The 24,670-nt window shown below is 38.0% G+C and overlaps 1 protein-coding gene across 1 annotated transcript in view; it reads right to left on the bottom strand.

The window, feature by feature from the left end:
* The window catches only part of cyfip2 (cytoplasmic FMR1 interacting protein 2), a 40,597-nt gene extending 17,879 nt beyond the window's left edge, over positions 1-22,718 (bottom strand). The window contains exons 1-10 of the mRNA XM_053505536.1: positions 22,559-22,718; positions 7,307-7,456; positions 3,906-3,995; positions 2,984-3,061; positions 1,460-1,561; positions 1,136-1,317; positions 935-1,031; positions 573-701; positions 362-466; positions 158-246 (exon numbers count right to left, since the gene is read on the bottom strand). Coding sequence (XP_053361511.1) covers positions 158-246; positions 362-466; positions 573-701; positions 935-1,031; positions 1,136-1,317; positions 1,460-1,561; positions 2,984-3,061; positions 3,906-3,995; positions 7,307-7,423 — 989 coding nt within the window. The 5' untranslated portion in view covers positions 7,424-7,456; positions 22,559-22,718. The remainder of the gene's footprint in view (positions 1-157; positions 247-361; positions 467-572; positions 702-934; positions 1,032-1,135; positions 1,318-1,459; positions 1,562-2,983; positions 3,062-3,905; positions 3,996-7,306; positions 7,457-22,558) is intronic.
* Between the last annotated feature and the right edge of the window lie 1,952 nt (positions 22,719-24,670).

The following is a 24,670-nucleotide window of genomic DNA, read 5'->3' as shown; positions in this document are numbered from 1 at the left end:
TTCCTCAAAAGGTGTGAAACAGAATTGAGGTACAGTACCACTGTACCAATCCAGCTGAAAAATGAATTAAAACCTCAACCCCTTGGGAGACCTAAAACATTTATTTTACTTTGATTATAATGAGTATGATATAACTTTTCCAAAATTTTGACCTTACTTTGACTTGTTCTCCTCATAGTGTGCGCTTGTTTCAATATACCGTGACAGCTCGATCTGCATGTCACCAAACAGCGGCACGACCTGGAGCTATGGAGGCATTTCAACAGATTAACACATACATCACTTTAACACATTCTACCTCAAAAGACATATACATAAAGTACATAATGTATACTGTATATTTAAAGCGAATTCCGCCAACCTTGAAGAACTTGTCGATTTTGCTAAGATTTATTCTCTTCTTGGCATCCAGCTTATAGATGTTGCTGACGTTTCCATCCATCAGGTAAAGCCCAAACCCCATCACCTGTCAGGCACAGCGAAATCACAAACATGTAATCTGCAGCTTTTTACCCACAAGACTGAAGGACCACAAAGGCCAAGGATCAGAAGATGATGTGTAGGAAGGTCACCTTGAGCAGCATGTGTTTCTCACTGGGTGTCAAGTACATCTTATTCTCATAGTAGTCCACACAGATGTTCACAATGTCTGCCAGGAGCTCCTCATAGCCAGGGATCACCTCCAGCTGCTGATGCAGACACTGTAGAGCAAACAGATTGTGACATAAAGTAAGACATCACCTTTGGCAGATTTTTTAATGTAATGTTGCCAGTTTCGCCAGTAGCAGTTCTGTAATGCAATTAGTACTATATTGTACATGTATAAAGCTTTAGGACATTCAGCCTGACTAGAGGTCCACCTATCAGAGCTAGAAAATTACAACATGTGATTAAATGATGTGCAAAATTCTACAAATGTGAAAGTCATCTGTACCTGTGTGATTCTGTTGTGATTGGCCAAGAACATGGAAAGGTTTTGGGATTCTTGGATAGACTGTGGATCAGCCATTTTCCTAAGGAACTGAGCAGCTCTGCAGAAATAAAACCGTTACACAGGAAACTGAACGGCCCAAAAGTACAGTAATTATATCGCTAAATCTAATAATCATTTAACGGAAGATGGGTTCATTCATACCTTTTGTAAGCAGAGTGGTCATTCTTGACACTGCACTTCATGTTCTTGAGCTCGTCCAGAACAGCGAACATGTTGATGAATTTGCCCAGGGTGAGCAGGTAAGCCTCGGACACAAAGTCTTTCCTGCGCTCAGCGTGACACAGGCGCTTTACCTCACTGCAAAAGCGCTCAATTGCCTTACGCTAGATCAGGGAAACATAAATGTTACCATTCTGACCCACAAGAAACCCCACACACCGAGCTGCACAACGATCCTTCAGGACTCCAGGACTAAAATGAAGCAAGTATTAAAACAAATAACTGCTAATATAATTCCATTCATACCTGGAAGTACATGAACTTCATGAGCTTGTTGACTTCAGGTTCCAGCACCTCCACAGTCTTCTCATAGATCTCTACTCTGTTGGGTTGTTCATTACATTTCACCTAAACGTCACAGGAAGGTATGCATTATGAGGCAAATAAACCTTTACGTCCTCTTTTAAACATTACGTTTTATTTTTAAAGTATTAGTTGCAACAGGTTATAATATCTCCAGTTTATGTGAGTATATGCACAAGATTGCTCGGATTCTGGTTCATGCCTGACACTACTAAAACCTGATGCATTCTCTATGTGTTTTGAGATGCTTTTCTGCTCACCACGACTGCACAGATTGCTTATTTGAGTTACTATAGACTTGATGTCAGCTCAGACCAGTCTTATCTTTCTCCTCCGACGTCTCTAATCAACAAGGCGTTATAACGTGCAAATCATCTATACAGGAGGTTTTTGCTATTTTGCACCATTGTGTGTAAACCTCAGAGACTATGGTGGTTAAAATCCCAGGAGGTCAGCAGGAAATGAAATAATTATATATATTAGATACTATGCAGTTAAATTTTCATTAACAAAATAAACAGCAAACAGAGTATTACAACGTTGTTATCTAAAGGAAAAGAACGAACAAACTCGGACTAGAAGACTCATGAGAAGAACCACTCAATTCTGTCACGTGACAAAAGAACGGACGATTCGGACCAGAAGATATGAGAGGTGAGCTGCATATTCTGTTTATCATAACATGTTTTTAACTGCATTGTGATATTTTCATTACTGAAACTATAGCCAAAATTTGTGCATGTACTGTAGATGTGCTGGGATATGGTTAATAAAAATGTAACATTTTATTTTATTTCTGATTTACCGGAGTTACTACCTCTCTGCAAATCTTGTTACCTTTCTACATTCACTTGTTACTTGACCCTTAACCATATAAATAATATTTGGGTTGAGTTTAGGTAAATATTAGGAAGTTGTATCCACATGCTAATGAGTTGCAAGAAACTGTCATATGATATCACTAGGGATAGGAATCACCAGGGACCAGCCTATACGATATTATCACGATACCTATGTGCCGATTCTATTTGTATTGTGATTTTTTTAGTATCAAAATTGTAAAAATATCACAATTTGATATATATTTTGAATTTTGTATAATTCCAAACATCTTAGCACAGGTAGCACAACCTAACACACAGGATAGGATGCTGTGCTGCCTGCCAATGTGTAAATAAGTTAGAGCACACTACCTGTACAATTACACAAGAGCGGCATTGCACATTTTAGTTACTCAAATGCAAAGCTATCTAAAATAAAAAACTAATTTAAAAAAATATATTTTGTAGTTAGTGTGGCGATACACAAATTGCCACACAAAAGAATCTTGATGTGTTAATGAATAATTTTTTTCCACATCTAGATGCCACTTGAAAATAAAGAGAATTCTGTTAAATTAAATATATCTTTGTTCTGAGTGTTAAACTAAATTGATTTGATCCCATGTACCATGCTTCATAAGTGTACCTGTGGAATGGCCCTCGAGCAGCTTCTCCATGTGTACAGCATGACAGCATATTCATGTCCCTCCTCCAGCATTTCATTCTAGAGAGAAAGGAGGAAGCTGCAGCATATCACACACGGTCGTATATATGTACCATAAACAAAGCACACATGACAGCATACACTCTCAACCTACATTAGAAAGCCTCCTGTACAGGTACCTTGCTCACTCTTAGCAATCCAAATGCATACAAATTTTTAACCACCATGGCATAACCAAACATAATGGGTCTGCTTCTGCTTTTAAAAATAGTCTTAGTGGGTGAAGGTTGTCTGTATATTTCTCACAAGAGTGACAATGCTGATTGCATATACCACAAAATGTTCTAACTTCACACTCAATGCACCCAGGATGTAATGCTATGAGCAGACTGCACTTGCACAACAATACCAAGGTAGCGTTACCACCATAAAGTTGATTATTTTCCTAAAATAGCATGTCCTGAAATGTTTTAATACATATCAATTTGTCAACAATAAAAATTTTCTTCATTTATTAATGCACTTTTTTTTTCATTGTAAAATGCTCGCAAAATAATTTATTTTTTTAGCCCTACAATCTAGCAAGTATAAGCTGGAAAAGTCCCTAATTTGTGACAAGCACATAATATAAGCATATCACATAAGTTGCATAATATAATTTCTGTACTGAGGGTACCAGAAGCCATGTATGTTAGTGTTTTTTTTTATCTATCACTGTCTAGTTGGGAATGAGAGAGTAAATGATTCTGTTCACATTCTCAGTTGGGTAAAGCCTTCAAAGAGAGTTGAAATGAAAGCTGCTTTGTGCGTGCATCAGATGCTGCGCTTTTTAACATGCAGCTGCCATGGTCACATGATCTGCGCTGAATAATGCGGTATGACAGAAACGCCGCTTTCTACTCACCATGCTAGAATGGACTGTGGCCTGTTCGATGTATCGGGCGATGCCGGTCACAAAAGCATTTCTATCCTCAAAGTTGGTATCAAAATTTGCCTGATGAAAGACAAGCATACTTATAAATACTGGTGTAAACATAGGATAGTTATACAGACATATCATATACTGTACATATGACATGAAAGTAATTACTCAGGCTATAAAGATATTTAAAATTCTTTCCTGGTGTTCAAGACCTACAACCTTCAAGGTTGTAACTTCCTTAGTCCCCACAGGCATTCGGCTTTTCAACATCTCTCTAACAGGGAGTGGGAATGTGGACTGGGAGATTCAGGCTTACGGCTCTTCTGCTTTATACATCATGGTGCTACTGTATCTGCATAACTCTTCATATTACTGCACATACAACTGCATGTATATATATATACAGTATCCCCCATTTAAGCCCCATTCATTCATTTGCAGTGTGTCAACATTACATGGAGCTTTGTTCCTAAAAACATGTTTTGCAAATGCAGCTTATGACATTATATTTAATGTTGAATCATGCAACCATTTTGTATCCTAACACTGCGATATGTTAGATATTCTGCGAATTAAACGACTTATATCTTTGTAGAATCTTACACAGTTGCCCACTTCATGCACTTTTTAGACTCCCAAACTGAATCTATTATAATATGGCCTGTGGGCCAAGTTTGGGATTAGATTACCAAAGTAATTACACCTGCTCTAATGGCAGCAGGTAGCATTAGCTCGCTAAGCTAATTACACTGAAATGAAAATGCCTAAAGCTTAAATATGCCTAAACATGTTTAAAGTGTGGCTGTATTTTACAGGGAAGGACACTTTGAACAATTATTGTAAAGGGTGAAACACAGCAAACCTAATGAAACATTTGAGGATGCACAGGGTGAAGTTAAAAGCAAACGGATGCAACATGTAAAACAGCTTGCAGATATCAGCTTTCAGTGTGTGTGTCCACGACCTCAGACACACTGACCCTAGCACAGTCAGGAGAGGTGTCTTATTTTTCCAAATATGGTCATTTTTCTGCAAAAGAATTGCTAAAATTTTAAGCTGGTTTGTAGCTGTTATTGATGTTGAATTATTAAAGTTGGGTGAGGTAGTATGTAAATTAGTTGTGTTTTAAATCCACTTAAATTAATGTATACTTTTAGAAATACTTATACAGATTGCTTATTTAATGTGTATAGCGCATTTATATGTATAGCGCTCTTAACAACTGACATTGTCAGTTTGTCACAAAGCAGCTTTAAACAATCGAAAGAATCCATCCTCCTTTGGATAATAACGAATAGCAGGGATTGATCTGTATCATACTGTGTGTTAGGAGGCTGAAAGTTCGGTATAACAGGAGATGTGTTCAGGTTAATATGGTTTCCAGTTCGTTATTGGAGGCCCAGGTAGACTGTAGGAAACTCCAGTCCTGAATTATCGACTGACTGCAGTCACGAGTCCTCAGAGAACAGCTGTCAGCATCTGCCAGGGCTAGGAGTGTCTTTTAATAAAAAACTGTTCTTTAATGTTAGTTCAGTTCCTTTTTTTATGTATCGGTCCAGGCACTGTTTAGCCAACGATATCCAACCCTTTTTAGCAGACTTTAATTGAAGAAAATAAATAAATACATTCCGTTTTAGGAAACGCAAATTTTTTATGTTTATTTCTTAAGAAACAGAAGAGAGAATCTTGAATGTGCAGTAACACTAGTCAGTATAACATTAACTACGTAACGGTATAACCACACTTTGAAAGAGCAGATGCACAGCACTACTGCTGTGTTTAGGCCTTTGCCTTTTCGGCCACTCTATAACACAAATATAACCATATTTCACTTTGAGCGACGTTATTCCTGTGACAATCTCTTCAAGTCGAGTCCCCGAACAAAAACGTCCTCAGCCTTCTCTTCTCATCTTCTCTTAACTCATATCCGCAGAACTCAATGCTTCCTTTGCCCATATTACAAACTCAGTCAGGGTTTTTCCGTCTCCATCACTGCTGTCAGCGCTGTGCTTAAAGAGACAGATCCCTATTAGGCAGATCAAATAGACACCTGCATAGGTTCTGTCATTGTACCGCTTCTAAACTCTACCACCATGGTTCATTTTTAAGTACGTGTGCAACACTACTAGAGACACACTTTTTTTTTATTGACAACAAGTGCACAGTTCTAAGATAACACTCCAGGGTTGAGTTTGCATATGATTTGCTTCGCTCTGTCGGTCTGTTCGCTTGCATAAGCCAGAAGCTGTTTTACTCCAAACAACTGCTGATAATTAATATGATTTTTTTTTCTTCTTTTTTCTTTTCACAACTTTGTTGCTGCATAATAGAAATGTAAATTTGGTAAAGTCAACCCATTTGCTTATTCAAATTCTCAACTGAACACTGTCAACCTAAAATGCTGTTACTGTATGTCTGATTTATACCACAAACCATAGTCGAGAGGCAGGAGGCTTATTGGAAACTATCATATGTGTTAAAGTGGGAGTTGTACCTCATAAACTGGCAACTCAGGGCTGCAACTAACAATTATTTTGATAACGATCGATTATTTGGATTACTCCGTCACAATCACTCAATAGCTTAAATTTAGCTTCAGCTTTTCAAGTTAGCTTCAGGTTGTTTTGTGCATGTGGTAACTAACAGTCAAGATAACACAGATGAATATCTTATTTTAAAATATGTCTTTAATTAACTTTGTTGATGAAACTAAATCTAAAACCAAAGAAAAGCTAATTAGTAGAAATAAAATATAACCATTAATTAAAGCTTAAAGATGGTAGATGGTAATTATGGGAGTCAAGCTGAAATGTTAAGAAACCATAAAGACCAGAGTTCAGTCTGTGGTAAAGGTCGAGGTCAAGCAAAGTGAAGTGTGAGGTAAGTGAGAAAAGAACACACCTGAGAAAATTATGGCTAAATACTGTGTATGTGTGTGTGTGTGAGAGAGAGAGACAGAAACATAGAGAGAGGGAGACAGAAGAGAGGAAGATTGCGTGTGCAGAGTTTAAAAGCCGACAGTAATTTGCATGTGATCATGTGAGTCAATTTACATTAAAAGGTTGATTGAGGAGAACTGGAAATAAAAACCTGATTCACAGCAACACACAGTCTGTAATTATACACATTACCTGACTCTCTTCACAAAGCGGCCACATTGTCATTGCGCTGTTACTAATTTACTCCATTTAGGCCTCACAACCACACGTCAGAGCGCAGAACGTAACAGTTCTCGATAAATCAAGCGTGATGCCATCATGAACGAGTTGACAATTTCATTTTATTAATTTGAGTAAAAGAACCGTTTATTATTGTAACCCCCGTGTATAACACTGCAGTTTGACAGAGTCTCAAAAAGCAGGCATGAAGTAGGCATACGGTACCTGGTACATTATGGAAGAGGGTGGTGGCTCAATGCATGGCTGCTGGTCAGGGAGCGGCAGCTCCTCCAGCAGGTCCACGTTGGACAGCGCATCCTCCAGAGTCACGTGGGTCGTCATGGCTGCGCACTTTCACTCACAAAGCAGTCCAGCCTAAAAACACAGAGGAACACGGTTTATCTACAACTAGAGCAGAGGGCATGACATACTTACGACACCCTCTAGTTAACACATGACTGCTTTTGGTTTAAATCTGTTATTATTATCATAGGGATTAAAATGGGAGCACAGTGACAGTGTTAATACTTAATTATTAGTATGTTGTACATGATAAATATGAAGGAGTGTGTCAAAATCGTTGTATTTGTCAAAATACAACAATTCTTTGAACTCTTATTATCATCATATTATCAGAGATGGAGCAAGGTGAGAATGTATTAACATAGGGATTGGGTTTGGAGCAAAAAATGGGCATTAAAAGCAGCATTTAACAATAGCACACACCATGCTCGGCAGCTCAGAGGTGTAAATGACAACAACGAAACACAACACAAAGACATCTGAAACAGGGAACTTAAATAGGGCAAAACTCAAAACAAGTGACAAAAATCCCCCTTCTGATCTTACACTAAATGATATGCTCCGTCATGCCTGCCGGGAAAATCCACTCAATCAACCCCCAAGCCTGCACTGATACAAGACACAAATACAGCACAGGTGACCCGATACAGTTTGTGCACTTCCCTGCAGGATGCCTAACATTGCATAAGAATTGTAATAAAGTTCTAATGAAGTTCACCATTAGGACATCAGTGTTTTTGAAAGTTAGAGTGCCTTCGACAAAATGAGGTTGAGTTAACTTTGCATGAAAAACACAAAGACAACGCTGCAAACACAACCTCATTACAACGAAACATTAACCCTTGTTTGGAGCACTGTGGCATTTGACTGCACACAGAGATGACGACGGACACTAAAGCTTCCAGCACACATGTTACGAAGGGTTGGGGGTCGTTTGGCTTTTTTCCGCTACCAGTACCAAATAGATTTTTTTAAAACAGTACCTGTTCCCAAATGCTGCCTGAACAAGAGCTACAAAAATGATGGATAATGTTAAAGGACGGCTTTTTACTGAAAACAATATTTAAAGTAAACAATATATTAAAGTTTAAATTATACATGAAATACAAAACACAACAAATGTACATGCTACCTAACCCAACTACTTGAAGTCTCCTGACTTACTGCATGTCCTGCCCAAGAGAAAACCCTCTCAGGTAATGATGATGTCTGACCACACAGGTATGTGTTTGAAAGGGCAGACAATATGGGGAGGCAGTCCCGCTTCCCCACCACCAGGCTACAGGTTGTTGTCCTGAACACTGCCAGCTGAAAATGCCAGCACAACGGAAAATGCATGTAAATGCAAGTCCGAAAGTTCAAAAATTACAAACTAGTAATGTGTGTTGTAACGTGCGTGTGCATGTTGTTTTCAGATTTTGTCAGAATTGTCTGCACAATTCAGGAAATGAGACCATCCTTTCCTGATCATCATGAATGTCGCGTGTACTGACATTAGCAGGTAGCAAACATGCTTAAATTAAAATGCCTAAAACTAAAAGTTCTATATTGTAACTGTTTTTCACTACAAGGGATTCCATCACTGTGTACCATGCAACAAATGTCTTTCAACAATCGTGTGTAAAAGGGGAAACACGTCAAACATAATGAAGCGTTTGAGGACACACTGGATGACGTTAAATGCAGAGAGATGCGCGTTTCTCAGCTTGCAGACATCAGCTGCCAATGTGGAAACGTACTGTAATTCACCATTTTTGTGGCTCTTTTTTTTAAAGTATCGGTTCAGGCAAGGTTTAGGCACCAGAATAATTGTAAAAAAAACTAACAATACACACCACTAGGTAGTTTAAAACTTAAACTCTTGTATTTGAAGTTAGTCTGTACGTATTGTTTAAACGCTGCATTGTTTTTTAACAAATGTTAATGTTATAAGGAATGGGTTACATTAATTACTCATACTTTTTTAAAAGGTTTCAGATTTAAAACACAATCTGGGAAAAATTTAAAGAATCGGGATACATTTATAATCGTAAACATGTCAAGTAAACATGCAATGGATGTTGCAACGGGCATAAACTGGAACAAGGTCACAATCTGAAATAGGCATGCAAGTAACTAAAGGCTTGGTAACGACACTGGAACAAGTCACAGGGAGTATACACTTTGCAAAGACTTGAAGTGCGCGAGTCTAGTAATTAGTCTCAGGTGTGTTAGTATTTAGGTGAGCGTTGTAATTTGTTAGTTGTAGTTCTGACAGACTGTGTTCTGACAGTTTATGATGTTTGCATTCCACGGGGGTTGAAATCCTGAGTTTTGTGCATACTCTACACATAGGATGAATTGTTAGTTCTCTGCAGAGTAGGTTGTGGGTTCTCAGACTGAAAGGGTAACCAGTTCCTGGGGATGTGTGAGCCCATGTTATCAACTTGCTCATTTTTGGAATAGGGACAAATTTCCTGTTTTGAGGACACTGCTTCGGTATTTGGGCTTTTGGGAAATCATTTATTTCTTTATCAATTCCCCACATGACTGTGCACACAAATCTGGACTGCTTGTTTGGAAAGGGTATGTTGTGGGATAGGATAGGGATAGGATAAAATCCGCCTTGCCTTTTTTGCGTCCTGGTCAGTGAAACAATATATAAACAACACAAGGTTAAATATTGTAAAAAAAAAAAAAAAAAACAGAGGCCATCGGGCTTGGTGGACATTCATTTTCTTGGCTGTTTTTATGCATCAAAGGTTTTTATGGTCTGTGTAGATGATGAATAAATGTTTTGCTCCTTCGAGCCAATGACACCACTCTTCCAATGCTAGTTTTACAGACCTCTAATTTTGCTCGGCTGGTGTTAATTTTTTCACATAAACGCTATGGGGTGTAGCTTTGGTTTGCCACCGAATCATTGTGAAAGTACTGCTCCTACACCAGTTTCTGAGGCATTCAATTCCACGGAGAATTGTTTCAAAGGATCAGGGTGCTTTAATATGGTGGTGTTGTGAAGGTTTCCTTAAGGTGCAAAAAAAGAACTGTTGTGCTGCTGGGTTCCACTTCAATCTTTTGGAGTTTCCTTGTAGAAATTTGTGATGAAAAGTGGTGCTACGATGCGGCTGAACTTTCTAATAAACCTTCTGTAGAAATTTGCAAATTCTAGGAAGTGTTGTACTTCCTTTATAGATGTTGGCCTGGGCCAGTCCCTTACACCTGATACCTTCTCTTCATCCATTTGTACGCCCTCATGGCAGACAACATATCTCAATTTCTTTAACATGGAATTCACATATTTCCCCCTTGACATTTACATGATTACTTCTGAGACAGGTTAATACCTTTCTTACATGTGATATGAGGCTGTTTAAGTCTGGCGAGTAGATCAAGATGTCCTCATTGTAACGTACAGTATATGAAAAAACTGCCTTTTTTCTGTTCATTCTACATAAACCAAATTAATAAAATGGCATTAATTTAACATCTTTCTAAAAATGGTCACCTCTGATCAAATTATCTGTGATTTCAATATTCATATAGATATAGCCATTTTCATGCCAAATAAGTTGGTTAAGTAGTGCCATATTGAATTTAGAAAGGCTTTTCAGTTTGATATCACTTGACTTGATATATTAGAAACACACGTACAGTGACCATTTTAAAAATCCTGTTTCAGTGACCATGAGAAAATATATCAGTTAATGCTTTACAACAGGTGGCAGGCAGCTGTATTCACTTCCACCAAATGACCGACAGATACTCATCGATACTGTTGTATGGTTAACTTACATTATCCCATGACATTTTAGCAAAAGAACAAGATCTGTGTAAATACAATTCAGTTGAAAAAAACAATGACTTTCTTATTCAGAAAACTAAAAACAGGAAGTTACAGAGGAACATACAATGTACAAATATGTGCAACTGGTTAAAAACACAGAACAAAAAAGTTTAACAGCCACAAGCTGACATGTTCACTTCTCAAAAAAAACCTACCTGGATAAGATTAATTTGAGTAAGCAGCAGTAATTTAAAGTAGCAGCAACACATCGCAGTACGCCTGTCCTGCTTCTACTTCTTCATATCTAAATTCTATTTGTGTTGTAATGACTCATTCTCAGTAATAACTCATGGAAAAAGTCCAGGTTTTGGTAAATAGAAAGAATTTCTACAAAACCATTAGCAATGTTTATGCACTGGAGGCCATTTAACTATTTTAACCAGTTTACTTCTTTAGGTTTTGTATGAACCAATAAGACTTTTAATATTAAGTAAAATAATTCATACATTAGAGCTTTATGGTTTGAATCAAAGTGTTTTTTTTAAACAGTAATTAGGGTATGACCTGATGACCTTGATGACCTGCCCCTCTAGGCCGATATGTGTTATGCTCTCACCCACTGTGGTTAAGTGTCTGTAAATAATTCTCTTCGCTCTTAAGTCAAATGTCTGAAACCAGTTTACACATTCTATGCCTTACTGTCTGCGTCTGATCTCACACAGCGGCTGTAACAAGCTTTGTTTACAACAGAAAGAACCATGACCCGAAGGAGTGATCATGCCTACATCTCTCTTCCTTTATTAAATAAAAAATCATTCCTTTATTAAGACTTAATGGATAGTATTCATTCTTTGTAACCCCCCAGCAAGATGTCTTCATATCAAACAGCTTTGAGAATTGCATAAGGTATATTTTAATAGAGTTTAGGGGCTGCAAAGCCTTAAAATTCATCAATTAACGTAAAAAAACATAGTGTAAAATTTGTACATTTATTAAGCATTATAAGCAAATTAATTTGACCTTTTTGAAAAGTAACAACGCCCCCACAAGTGAAAAAAAAGGAAGTAAATATTATTAGATGGCTGTTGTTAACCATGTGTAAATACCCGTTTCTTTATTTGGGGATGACATCACTGTGTTAAATGTGGTTAACTCGATCATTCAGGCACACAAGATAAAAGACAGTGTAGCTTGCTAAAAACCATTTAATCCAAACAGGAAAAACAATACCAACATTTTCAGCACTAAATCATTACAGTTAATGTCAGTACTGCTACACTATACACTAATAATAATACTCATAACGCCATAAAATTGGCGACAATACACTTTTCTAAGATATCAAAGGAACTGATGGAATTCATCAGTCACCTCACAATACAATTTGATCACGATATCAAACTGCTGATGTGATTCAATTGTCAGGCGTCGGTGCGTGAATCAAAAGGGAGCGAGCAGGGACGTTCCAGTGCGAGCCAGCGAGCCAGTGCGAGAGTTCAAAGCCAATGAGTCAGTCAGCGATGTGAAAAATCCAAAAGGAGAGCGAGAAGTCAAAACCAGCTAAAAGACAAACAGCGAACGAAAGCCAAAAACGAGAGGCTAGAAGCGAATTCCGAGAACAAGAGAGGTCGAGAACGGAAACAACTAACACGAAAAACGTAATGTGAGAAAACTGGGCTCTGAAGGCCAGGATTAATTTGGCAGCGAGACAGCGCACTGCGCTTCCTTAAATGATGGGAGGAATTAGTTGTGAATGGGATGCCGGTGTGTGAAAGGGTGGGGCCTGTGAAAAAGCATGACAGCATGGGAAAAACATAAGCACGTGAGAGAGAAGACATGACAGCGTGGGAAAAAGGTGAAATGACGGCAGTTCGTGATGGAAATGTGACATCAATATGCATTGTGATTTTAATAAATTATATTACTTTCTTCTAATGCATGGGACTTACGGCTTATTTGCTCTCATGTATTTTGAGATTTGTGTGTGAGTGTGTAATGAGTGTGTTTGAGATTCATTCACAGAGTTTGGAAAAAAAGACGTTTAAAAGAAGTTTTTAACACACACGATTTTTAATTATGCAACTCAATTAAAATGCGCTTCTGTTGAGCCACTCTAAAGTTTCTGTGCTCTGTACAGAATTGGTTATATCCACCTGTGATGGCATATCAAACTGAAAACCAGACAATTCTGGTCACTGGCTGATCGACAGGTCCATCTCTACTATAAATGTAACTAAAACAAAAACAATTTGGAATCGTTGTAGCGATGCGTGAATACATGAAATGCCACACAAAAGAATTGTGATTAATAACTGAAACAATCCCCCCCATCTTTAATATATAGCAAAATGTTTACACATCACTTTAGAGGTATAGAATATGTACAGGTCTGAAAAGTCAGAAGAACATGTTTTTTTTTAATATAAGTCAGCATTTCATACTAAGCGGTAATTCACCTGTCATAGGAATGTAATTTACAACTTCAATGAAATTATATGCCAGTCATAATATTAGCTAACAGCAGCAGAAGCTGTACTAGACACAACAACTGCCAGAGACAAAAGTAAAACAAAAATGGTCCAGGACGTAGATCCTAATGCAGGTAGTAAGGTAAATTTCGCAAATTTTTAGACATTAACAACTAATAATTAATTAATCAGTAAATGTTAAATGTCACAGTACACTTGTACTGCCACTGTATTTATTTGGACAATTACATATTTTAGGCATTCTTTAGCAAAAACTCTCTCATGCATGCTAGCTTACTTTGTGCTCCAAGGTTGACAGATCACAATGTAAAAAATGACTGTGCAGTGCTAAACACCTGCTCTGTCCAATGCAAAAATAAAAACCAGCCAAATAATATCAGGACCAGCTACTATAGCCCAACTTTTAAAGCATATAGCTTCTTTCACTATAATTAGCTGAATACTTAATATTTACTTTAGCACAACCTGAATCACAAATTCTGATTGGCTGTTTCTCTTCTCAAACATCAATGCCTGCTTTCTTACAAAGTCTGAACTGCACCCGCATCCTCTTGTGGTGTATAAAGCAATGAATTTGTGAGCTACAGAGTATTACTACCCAAAACAAACATGATCAGTTCATTCATTATGAACCGGTTAAAATCGTTACGGCAAAAATTTATTAATGTTTAATCATAAACATGCCTAGTAAGTTGCGATAAAGGGGAATGAGAAGATGTTTTAGCACATGTGCTACACAGGAATTTTTTTCAACTAGCACGTCACTTGCTGAAATTGTGGCCACATGTAAACACACAACAAGCAGGTGCTTTGTCATTCACTAGTGTGAAATTAATTCTTAATTCACTGAGGGCCTTAAATTCAAAATTTGTTTTAGAGTTTTTTTTTACAAGGATCTTAGCCTTGTGGACACAGATCACATCTGTATATATAAAATAGACAAAAACATATATATTATAGAAATTCTTTAAAAATTTGACAATTTTTAAATTTCTTAGTTTATACCTAACATGCAATATTTATAGTTCTCTACAATAAATCAGTCAAGCACTTCAACTTCAACAATATATCAACATTTAGTACAAAATGTTATCATCACTCTAATAGGGTTTTTATGGCTATTTTATTAGATGAATAAAGTTCTGTTCAGAAATATATATATATAAACAATAGATACGAATGCTGAGTATATATTCAAAGTATAAATAAAGCCGAGGCAAAATGCTTGTGAAAGTAAGTTTCAGTGAAATGTGTGCAGTGTCATGGACTTTGCTAAAGGTGGAGTTTCCTGATGCATGCACTGTATCTCACAGTCACTCACATATGAAAACTATCACATGCTGTGAACTTCCCTACATACTTTAATTTAGATCTAAGAAACTTATTCTTATTTTCATTATTCTTAACTATGTTTAATGCTCATGTACCAATGACATTCTGGGGACTAGTGTGCTGATTTCATTGAGATTCGGGAAAGGATGCTTGGCAGCGCATCCCATACAGGATATGGGCCCTAAGCAGGGACAGAATAAAGAGAGGAACTGAATCTGATGTCAGTGAGAAAAGTGTGAGCTGTCCAATGCTTACCCACCTTTAAGGATAAAGACCCGAAGAACTGCTATAGGGCAAACCACAGAATGATGAGTCATTCAAAAGTCAAAAGTTGCCCACGGTAAATGCCGCATGCTCATGTTTCAAAACTCACTCAAGTTAAAAGTCATGTGCAAGCATTCCTGCAACTGTTTAACACATGCTCGTTGAGTTTTGAGACTTTGAAGGTGTGGGTGGTGGCTGATATATCCGCTCCTTTGATTGGAAGGGATACCTAGACACTAGTGATGGGAAGTTTTAATCATTTTAGTGACTCTTTGAATCTTCTTCATCAAAATGAACGAATCTTTTATTTGAGTCATTTAAGTCATTCAATAAAAAGACTCCCAAAACGTCTACATACACAAATTTTGGCTATAATTTCAGTAAAGAAAATACTACAATGCAGCTAAGGACATATCATAATAAACAGAATGAGTTGCTCACTTTTCATATCTTCCAGTCTGAGTCGTTCGTTGTTTTGTATCTATTCCACCGCATAGTGTCTATGGGAGTCACTTGACAAAGTAACGAACGATTTGGGACTTGAAGATTCGTTGAAACCGTTCAATTCTGTTTCCTGTGTACTGCATTGCATAGCGTCTATGGGAGTCATGTAAAAAAAGAATGAACGACTCGGAGTAGAAGAGTCATCGAGAAACAATCACTCAATTCTGTTTCCTGTACATAACCTACGGAGGTTTTGCGGTAATTAGCGCATACGCACCCAGTAGAAAATGAACAAATCACTCTTCGAGACTATTCGTTTTTTTCTAAATCTTGTTGAAGATTCGTTAAAAAAGAAAGAATCTTTCATGAACGACCCTTAACTACAAGATAACACAAGACTGACCTGTGAACAAAAAGGGGGTGGCGTAAGCGCTTATTTGTCGTCAGTATTTCCTGGCGGCTTGCATCCAGAAGCGCGCTGTGTCACGCCAAACAAATAATTGCGCAAAAACATAACGCAAGCTTTTTAAATTAATTAAAAGAAGCTTTGAGGCAGAAGATTTTGCCTCAATAATTTTTTTGTAATCGAATTACTCGAGTTACTCGAGGAACCGTTTTTAGCCCTATGTAGTATTGTCTCCCTTGACATGGAGCTGCCACGATTTATTGAATGTAGTAAAGATATCATTGACCAGTCACCGATATACATTAACTAACACATCTCAGCTGCTTCATCAACATACTACAAGCATGGGCGGATGGAATTCTGAGCTGTCACTGGAATGTCACTGTGTTGTCGCCTTGTCAATGGAGTTCTCACAATGACCTTTTAGCCTGTGCTATGACCATGGTAGGTCCATGCCACATTGTAGAAAGCCACATTAACTTCATATTACATTCTCCTGTTGCTTACCACATTCACGGCATGCATGCAGCAGGTTATCGCATTCTGTATCATGTAAATACTGGACATAATTCCTCAAACCATCACTTTGTGATTAAAAGCACTGCCTATTACGGTATCCATTGGATGCAATACAATGTAATAATCATGTGCCTAATGCGCCTAGACATAGTAATAACTCTGTTCAAACTTACTGGACCTGGTTAGCGCATGATCATGTGCATGATAAGATGTTAGTAAAAACATGATAGACGCATTGAGCACCTGACAGGGATGTGGCTAGAAAGTAGTATGAACTTGATAAATACCCATTTTTTCCAATTTGACCCCATTCCCAAGGCGTTCTTTAATGCTTTTAGGACGCAGTGGGAACTAGGTCTGCACTCTCACTCAAATGGAAATCCTTAATGTAAACTTTGAGACATGTATCTTTTAATACATAAAACAAATTAATAAAGCCTCTAAGTGGCGCAGTGGTAAAGTGCTCGCCTCATCATCTGGCGATGGTCAGTGATGCTGTAACCTCTCGCAGCCGGAGGTCTAGAGAGAGCTGATTGGCCGAGCTCTCTCAGAGGGCAGGGATGAGAGGTAATTTGTGCTCTCACATCAATCATGGCTCTACAGCCAATCAGAAAAGATGCGGTCGGCTGGTGTCGCATGGTTCAGAGGAAACACGTGATAGTCTTCAGCCCTCCCGACTGAGTAGTAGGAACAGCCTTAAGGAATAATTAAATAAATAAATAAAAAAAATAAAATAAAGTAAAAAAATAATAAATAGCACTATTTTGGACACTCAGCCAACTACAGTATGTCTTCATCACATGCTTTAGTTTATATTATTATTATTATTTTGCAATATTATTTTAATATAAGCTGTGGTTTGTTAAGTGGTTAGAAATTAAGTATAACATTTATTGCCATAGGCTTTACCACTCAATCTTAACATACTTCTAGCATAATTCTATGTGGCTTTTGATCTATTCGCAGAGTCTCTGTGTAACAGCTAAAATCAACATGTCAGGTTTAATTAACTAATATAGTACATTATATTCCAATTATAATTGTACATGCGTATCTCTGTTCACACACTAGTATATATTTTTGTATTTGGTGTGCATGCGTGTGTGTATGTGTGAGACATTTACCGTATTCTAATAAAAACAATAAAGATAGAAACTAACGCATGGGAAGATAAAGTATATACTAGGACTGAACACAAAAAAAAAATGTCGTGGTTTGACACATTAACACTGACACACAGAACACATCAAAAAGAGCCAATCCGAAACTGGTCATCAGAATAAACCCTGTTCAACTTCTGATTGGCTGGTGTTGTCCCTCCTCTAGCTTCTGATTGGCTGGAACTGCGCGAGTGAGCGTAGTGGTATTGCGAGTGCACAGAAGAGAGTGAAAATACAGATTGAGTTAAAGGCTTGAGCGAACAAAAATAAAACCTGTGTTTTATTTATTTGTACTGTGTAAAAGTAAAGAAGGGAACATGTAAATGCAGTGTGATTTGAATGCAGGGAAATATACACAAGTGGATCATCATTATTCAGAAACGAGAGTGTGTGAATGTATGAATCAAGATTGTAATTTTGATAGATTAATCGTGCAGGAACTTCATGGTTTTTATTGGAGTCTGATAGACGCCTTAGAAACTACAGCAAGCTGTTGTAAAAATTGTTTTATTGCCTTTTCTCTGCAAACTAATTTTATTATTCCCACAATATTATACTCTGTATAAGACTCTATTGAACTAATTATGTCTCTTCTATACCACATTTACCATTAGAATTTTTCAAACCTATTTTTTTAGCCACAGAATTCTAGGACCTCTGATTCAAAAAGAAAGACTCGAAAAGTACCAAAATTCATGATGGTACCAGTATCGAAACAAAAAGTATCATGGTAACACTATTTGGTTGCTGCAGCATCAGCATAAGGACATCAGCCAAGACATCTCCATGTCAGCCCCAGACTTCAGCTCCTGTCTTTGTCCCCAGACCAAATATTAGAAAAAGCAATTCGAGCTCTGGTTCTCATGATCTTTGCAGTAACTGACGCAATGCCTGTGTGTTTGTCCTTCTCTCCCTGTTCAGGGCCAGCTGCGAACGTAACAAGGTGCGGTCAAAGCATAAATCAATCATTTGTTCTTTAAGTAATTAGAAATTTAAATTCAAATTTTATTTGTCACATACACAGTCATACACAGTACGATATGCAGTGGAATGCTTAGACATTTAGAAAGACAGTGAAACTGCTCGTGACCTAAGAATAAAAGAATGGGAATAGGAATAGGAAATAAATATGAAAGTAAAATAAAGGGTAAGTTTAACTAGGGAAGAATAAAATAAAAATATACAAATAAAAGTTAAAAATAAAATAACTGTACACAAAAATACACAATTAGAAGTTATTAAGTTATAATTTTAGGTAAAGCTAGACGGTATCCACTCAGATCACACAACGAGCACAGAACAATGCATACAAACAGCATTATATCCATACTAACAACCCACAGCACCCTACTACTCCATACATATACTGTACGGAACAATTTAACCAGTTGAATCTATTCTGGAGCTTTTACTCTTCCCATTTACATCTAAAGTAGTATTAAACTTTTTTTCTTTGCAGTTTACTTAACTAGCATCTTTCTGGTTTGGATTGTGTATTAAGAACCAACACTGGCTATGTTGTGTAGTTACACTCTAACACTGGTTACTAGGTTGGATATCATGAACAGGAATTATTTGGCATGGAGCAGAAGAGTTTTACTAGATTAAGTCTTTATATAGTTCTATTAGTCAGTTTTGGCTCCCTACACTGCTTGAAAGTTATGTAAGCTTAACAAAACTAGAGAATTACTGAATGTCATACATGAATTTATTCCCGCAACCTCTGAATAGACTACTGTAATACAAAATGCTCCCTGTGATATGACGAAACCCATTTAAGGGTTGAAAACGCTTCAGCAGATTTCAAAGGAGAGCATGATTTTTTTTTAACAGATATCCTTTATGTGATATTTTTTCTCATTCTATAATTCACTGTTCTAACTCACTGCTTATACTTTTAGTTTTTTTCTGTAGTTTGGTGTACATACTGTATGTGACGACTACATATGTAACTGTAGTGCATTTAGGAATAACTTATGACATGATATGTTTATGTACAGTATTTATTAGTTTTATTGAAATAATGTTTTTTTGTTTATACTAGTGTGGCAAAATTAATCATATAGATCAAACGCACAATATGGAGCTGTGCAATTATTTAATCTCAAAAGTTAATTATTAGTACAGGTATTTATTTCGCCAAATATTTATTTGTCACCTAAAAATAATTTAAAGTGACAAATAAATATAGGCAAATATCATTTTAATGGTATAATTTCTCCTATATGTTCAAGATAAATGCATCTGAATACAAAATGGTACATTTAATAGTGTATTTTAATATTAAATCATGCAGCCCTGGTGTATATAAAAAAGAAAATAATGTAGTGTTAATATTTTAAGCTCTGGGTGTTTATTAAAGCACCCATCTACTTAAATAGCACCCATTTACTTAAATAATGTCCTGTTATTAATAAATACAAAAAATTGCATTTGTACTTATTACTTTGACAAGCCGTCTTGGTCCGGCATTGTACTGTAGCCAAAAAAAATGAGGCCAGCCATTTTCACACCACTGGTGTAATATTTTAACAGATCCTCACCGAGTTCTCATTTGCTTTTCTGAACAGCCAAAAAGAAAATGGTCCATTACTGATGACCTCGAAAGAAGGGTCCGGTGCCAATGCTTCGAGATATGGCTCAAAAACTACAGGTTGGACACAGATCAGAGACGGACAGCTGGTGTGTTAGAGCTTTTACATGAATTTAGATTAAACCCAGCCTGAATGGCCTAATATTGAGCAGGTTCCCCCTTTTGCTACCATAACAGTAATGCTCCATGTGTTCTGACACATTAACTTCATTAACCTTTTCATCACTTTGATCTACACTAGTGCTTCTAATAGATGGGGCTACACAGGCCAGCCTGCGCTCCCCTTGTGCATCAGTAAGCCTTGTCCACCCATGACCCTGTCGCCAGTTCACCAGTATTTCTTCCTTGGGTAACATCCCACAAAAGCTGCAGTTTGAAGTTGGTCTGACTCAGTCGATTACAATCTGGCCTTTGTCAAAGACACTTAAATCCTTATACTTGCCCATTTTTTCTGCTTCCAACACGTCAACTTCAGGAAAAGATTTATTTGTTGCCTGAAATATTTCACTTGCTAGCCCCCATTGTAACGAGATATTGAAAATGTAGCTACTGTGAGAAAGGTCAGACTGTAATGGCTAGACAACTGGGTCAGAGCAACTGCAAAACTGCAGTTATTGTAGGATGTTTCCAGGCTGCAGTGGTCAGGACATAACAAAAGTGATCCAAGGAAGAAAAACTGGCGACAGGGTCATGGGTAGCCATTTTAATGGGTAGTGAATGCTGGGCCATGTAATCCCATCCAATAGACGAGCTATTGTAGATCAAATTAAGTTGCTGGTTGGCGGCACGGTGGTGTAGTGGTTAGCACTGTCGCCGTGCACCTCCAGGGTCTGGGTTTGATTCCCGGCCAGACTCAATTCCTGTTCCTTGTGTGCATGGAGTTTGAATGTTCTCCCTGTGCTTGGTGGGTTTCCACCAGGTACTCCGGTTTCCTCCCACCATCCAAAGATATGCAGGTTGGGCTAACTGGCATTCCCAAATTGCCTGTGGTGTGTAAATGGGTGTGTGAGTGTGTGTCCTGCGATAGACTGGAACCCTATCCAGAGTGTACCCTGCCTCGTGCCCTAAGCCTCCTGGGATAGGCTCCGGGTCCCCGCGACCCTAAATACAGGATAAAGCGGTATAGAAGATGAGTGAGTGAGTGAGTAAATGCTGGTTCCAGTAGAAAGGTGTTAGAACACACGGGTCATTACTGTTCTGGTGTCAAAGAAGGACCTACTCAATATTAGTTGGGTGGTTATAATGTTAGAGCTCATCAGTGTATAGTGCTGGGGGTATAGTGCTGTAATAATACCTAGGAGTGAATTAACAAAAAAAAGGGAATTCACTTTAAATAAAATATTGCTTTATTAAATTATGTTCTACACACACACACACACACGCACACACACACCACTGTCAGCCATTACCAACTGCGAGATGCTATCATCTCTCAGAACTGTACAGGGAACACACACACTGTCCAAATATGTATCCATTCAAAGTAGATAAATATTTATGTTAAATGTTAAAACATTATTTAAAAAAATGTCTAGCGTATTTTATTGTGCAGGGTCTGTCAGTCAATTTTTCTAAAAAAAAAAAAAAATTAAAATAATAATAATAATAATAATAATAAATTGTCGAAGAACCAAAACGCTGAATTAGCTAGCAGCTTAAGACTAGCATCCGTAGCAACCTTTTCACACTGACACCTTCAGTGCTCGAGAAACGGCAGGGAAGAAACGACATTTCAAAAACAACAAATGAACGAATATGTAAATGACCAAAAGGCATAAAACAAACCAAAAGAAAACAGGATATCGGTGTAACAAGGCGTGTTGGAGAAGCTGAGTTCTAACGCCAGTCCTCCCCTCACCCCACCCATAATGGGAAAGGATGCTATCAGTATCACACACCGAGCCGCCCAGTGGATGCTCTAATTCCGAAACCAAGGCTACATTCACACGCCTGTTTAAAAAAAACACGAAAAATAACCCGACTGACTGATCGAAAGGACCGGAAAGAATCATTTGCAGTCTAAAATGTGGATAAACAGAGGAGTGACGTTACTGAGAGCGGCGTTAACGTTACACCAGCACTAGCAGGTTGCTGCCATCATCGCTGTCTCGTTCCTGTTCACACACACACACACACACACACACACATCCCTTCTTCGGCTTATCGCGAAAAAACGGCTGGTATATAAAAAATCGTGGTACCTGCAAATCGCATGTCCGCGCGACAAACGAGCAGACGATGAGCGCAGCGCAGAGTCAATACACGGCGACGGCGCTTCGTTCTGTATCCGACTACTGATGCTCTCGGCTCGGTCGCTGTCCGCTAATCCGCCCCACACAAAGAGCAGAAAATGGCTGCAAGTGCATTTCCTTAAAGTGACAACGGCCCTTTTAGCCGCGTCTCTCACACTCTGTGTGTGTGTGACTCACCGCATTCGTGCTCTTACGAGGTGTGAGCGTTGGTGCTGCTTCAAAAGCTAATGAAAATATAAGCTAAAACTTATATCCATGTTATTTATTCAGATATTTATTTTGCCTTTCTGACCTCATTTACCTTAAATTTCGCAATATATGCAGCACTGCGAATTATTATCACTGGCATTTTACAATTGAATGCAATTTCAAAAGAAATAGTTCCTATATTTATTTCATGTCAGTAACAGGGGTAGGCTCGGTTCTCATCTCTGTGTGCATGGAGTTTGCATGTTCTCCCCATGCAGACTCCTGCACTCCCATGCAGGCTTTCCTCAGGGTACTCCGGTTTTCTCCCACAGTTCAATGATATGCAGGTTAGGCTAATTGCCGTTCACAAATTGCCGGTAGTGTGTGAATGAGTGTGTGTGTATGAGTGTGCCCTGCGATGGATTGGCACCGTGTCCAGGGTGTACCCCGCCTCAGGGATAGGCTCCAGGTCCCCGCAACCCTAAATACATATAAAGTAGTATAGAAGGTGAGTGAGTGAGTGAGTGAGTGAGTAACGGGGGTTTAGTGGTACGTTGTTTCAGCAAGTAAATCTTGAAAAAATATATAGTATCCGGATATAAGAAGTCAGGATAGTAGTCAATATAATAGTCAATTGTGTTTTTAATATTTACATTCCTCCAATCAGAGCATGACCAGGCCACACCCATGCACACATACTTTAGCGGTATCTATCCATTGCCCGGGCATCCACACACTTATACACAATCACACTATGGGCAACTTGAGAATGCCAGTTAGTCCAATCTGCTTGTCTTTGGACTGCGGGAGGAAACCAGAGTACCCGGAGGAAACCCACCAAGCACGAGGAAAACATGCAAACTCCACACAAACAGACCCGAGACAGGAAATGAATCCTCTGTCCTGGTGTTCTATGCCACTGCACACCAAATAAAATTAACATTGATGATCAATTATATACCAGTAAACTGGTGACAGCCCACCACGCATGAGGCCCAGCCCAAAGTATCTGCCTGCTTCCAAATTTCTTTCTTTTTTTGCATATTTGTCAAACTTAAATGATTAAGATCATTAAACAAATTATATTGAACAGATTTAAAAATGATAATTTTATATATTATGGGATTTTTTTTTTACCAAAACCTGCTTGGTCCTATTTGAAAAGTAATTTCCCCCTAAAACTAATAACTGGTTGTGCTACCTCTAATTGGCCAAATTCAGCCACGTTGGAGGGTTTTCAAGCGTGAACATCTACTTAAGGTCATCTCAATCGGATCAAGTCCAGACTTTGATTAAGCTACTACAAAACCTTAATTTTTTTTGAGCCATTTAGAGGTGGATTTAATGGTGTGTTTTGGATCATTGTCCTGCTGCATAGCTCAAGTTCACAACCTGATGGCCAGACATTTTGCTTCAAGATTTTCTGATACAGCGCAGAATTTATGGTTCCATTAATTATGGCAAGTCATCCAGGTCCAGCCCAAGACCATTACACTACCACTATCATGTTTGACTGCTGGTATAATGTTCTTATGTTGGTATAATCTTCTTAATAAAATACTGTGTTAGTTATATGCCCGATGTAACAGGATGCACACCTTCCAAAAAGTTGGACAGTTATCATTTATCAGTTATCATTGTTGCAAATGGGAGATGAGCCTTTGTGTTTTTTTTGTTGTTGTTGTTGTTGGTTTTTTTGTCAGCAGTGGTTGTCATCTTAGAAACTCTCCCACGGACACCATTTTTACCCAGACTCTTTCTTATTATTAAATCATGAACACTGACCTTAACCTTGCAGTTCTTTAAATGCTGTTTGGGTTCTTGTATGAGTTCTGGGAATTGTCTAATTAACCTTTTCATCACTAGATCTAA

The sequence above is a fragment of the Clarias gariepinus genome, chromosome 10, assembly GCF_024256425.1.
Source record: "Clarias gariepinus isolate MV-2021 ecotype Netherlands chromosome 10, CGAR_prim_01v2, whole genome shotgun sequence".
Taxonomy (NCBI): domain Eukaryota; kingdom Metazoa; phylum Chordata; class Actinopteri; order Siluriformes; family Clariidae; genus Clarias; species Clarias gariepinus.
Note: the sequence above shows the minus strand (reverse complement) of the source record. Positions and strands in the feature narration are given on the sequence as shown.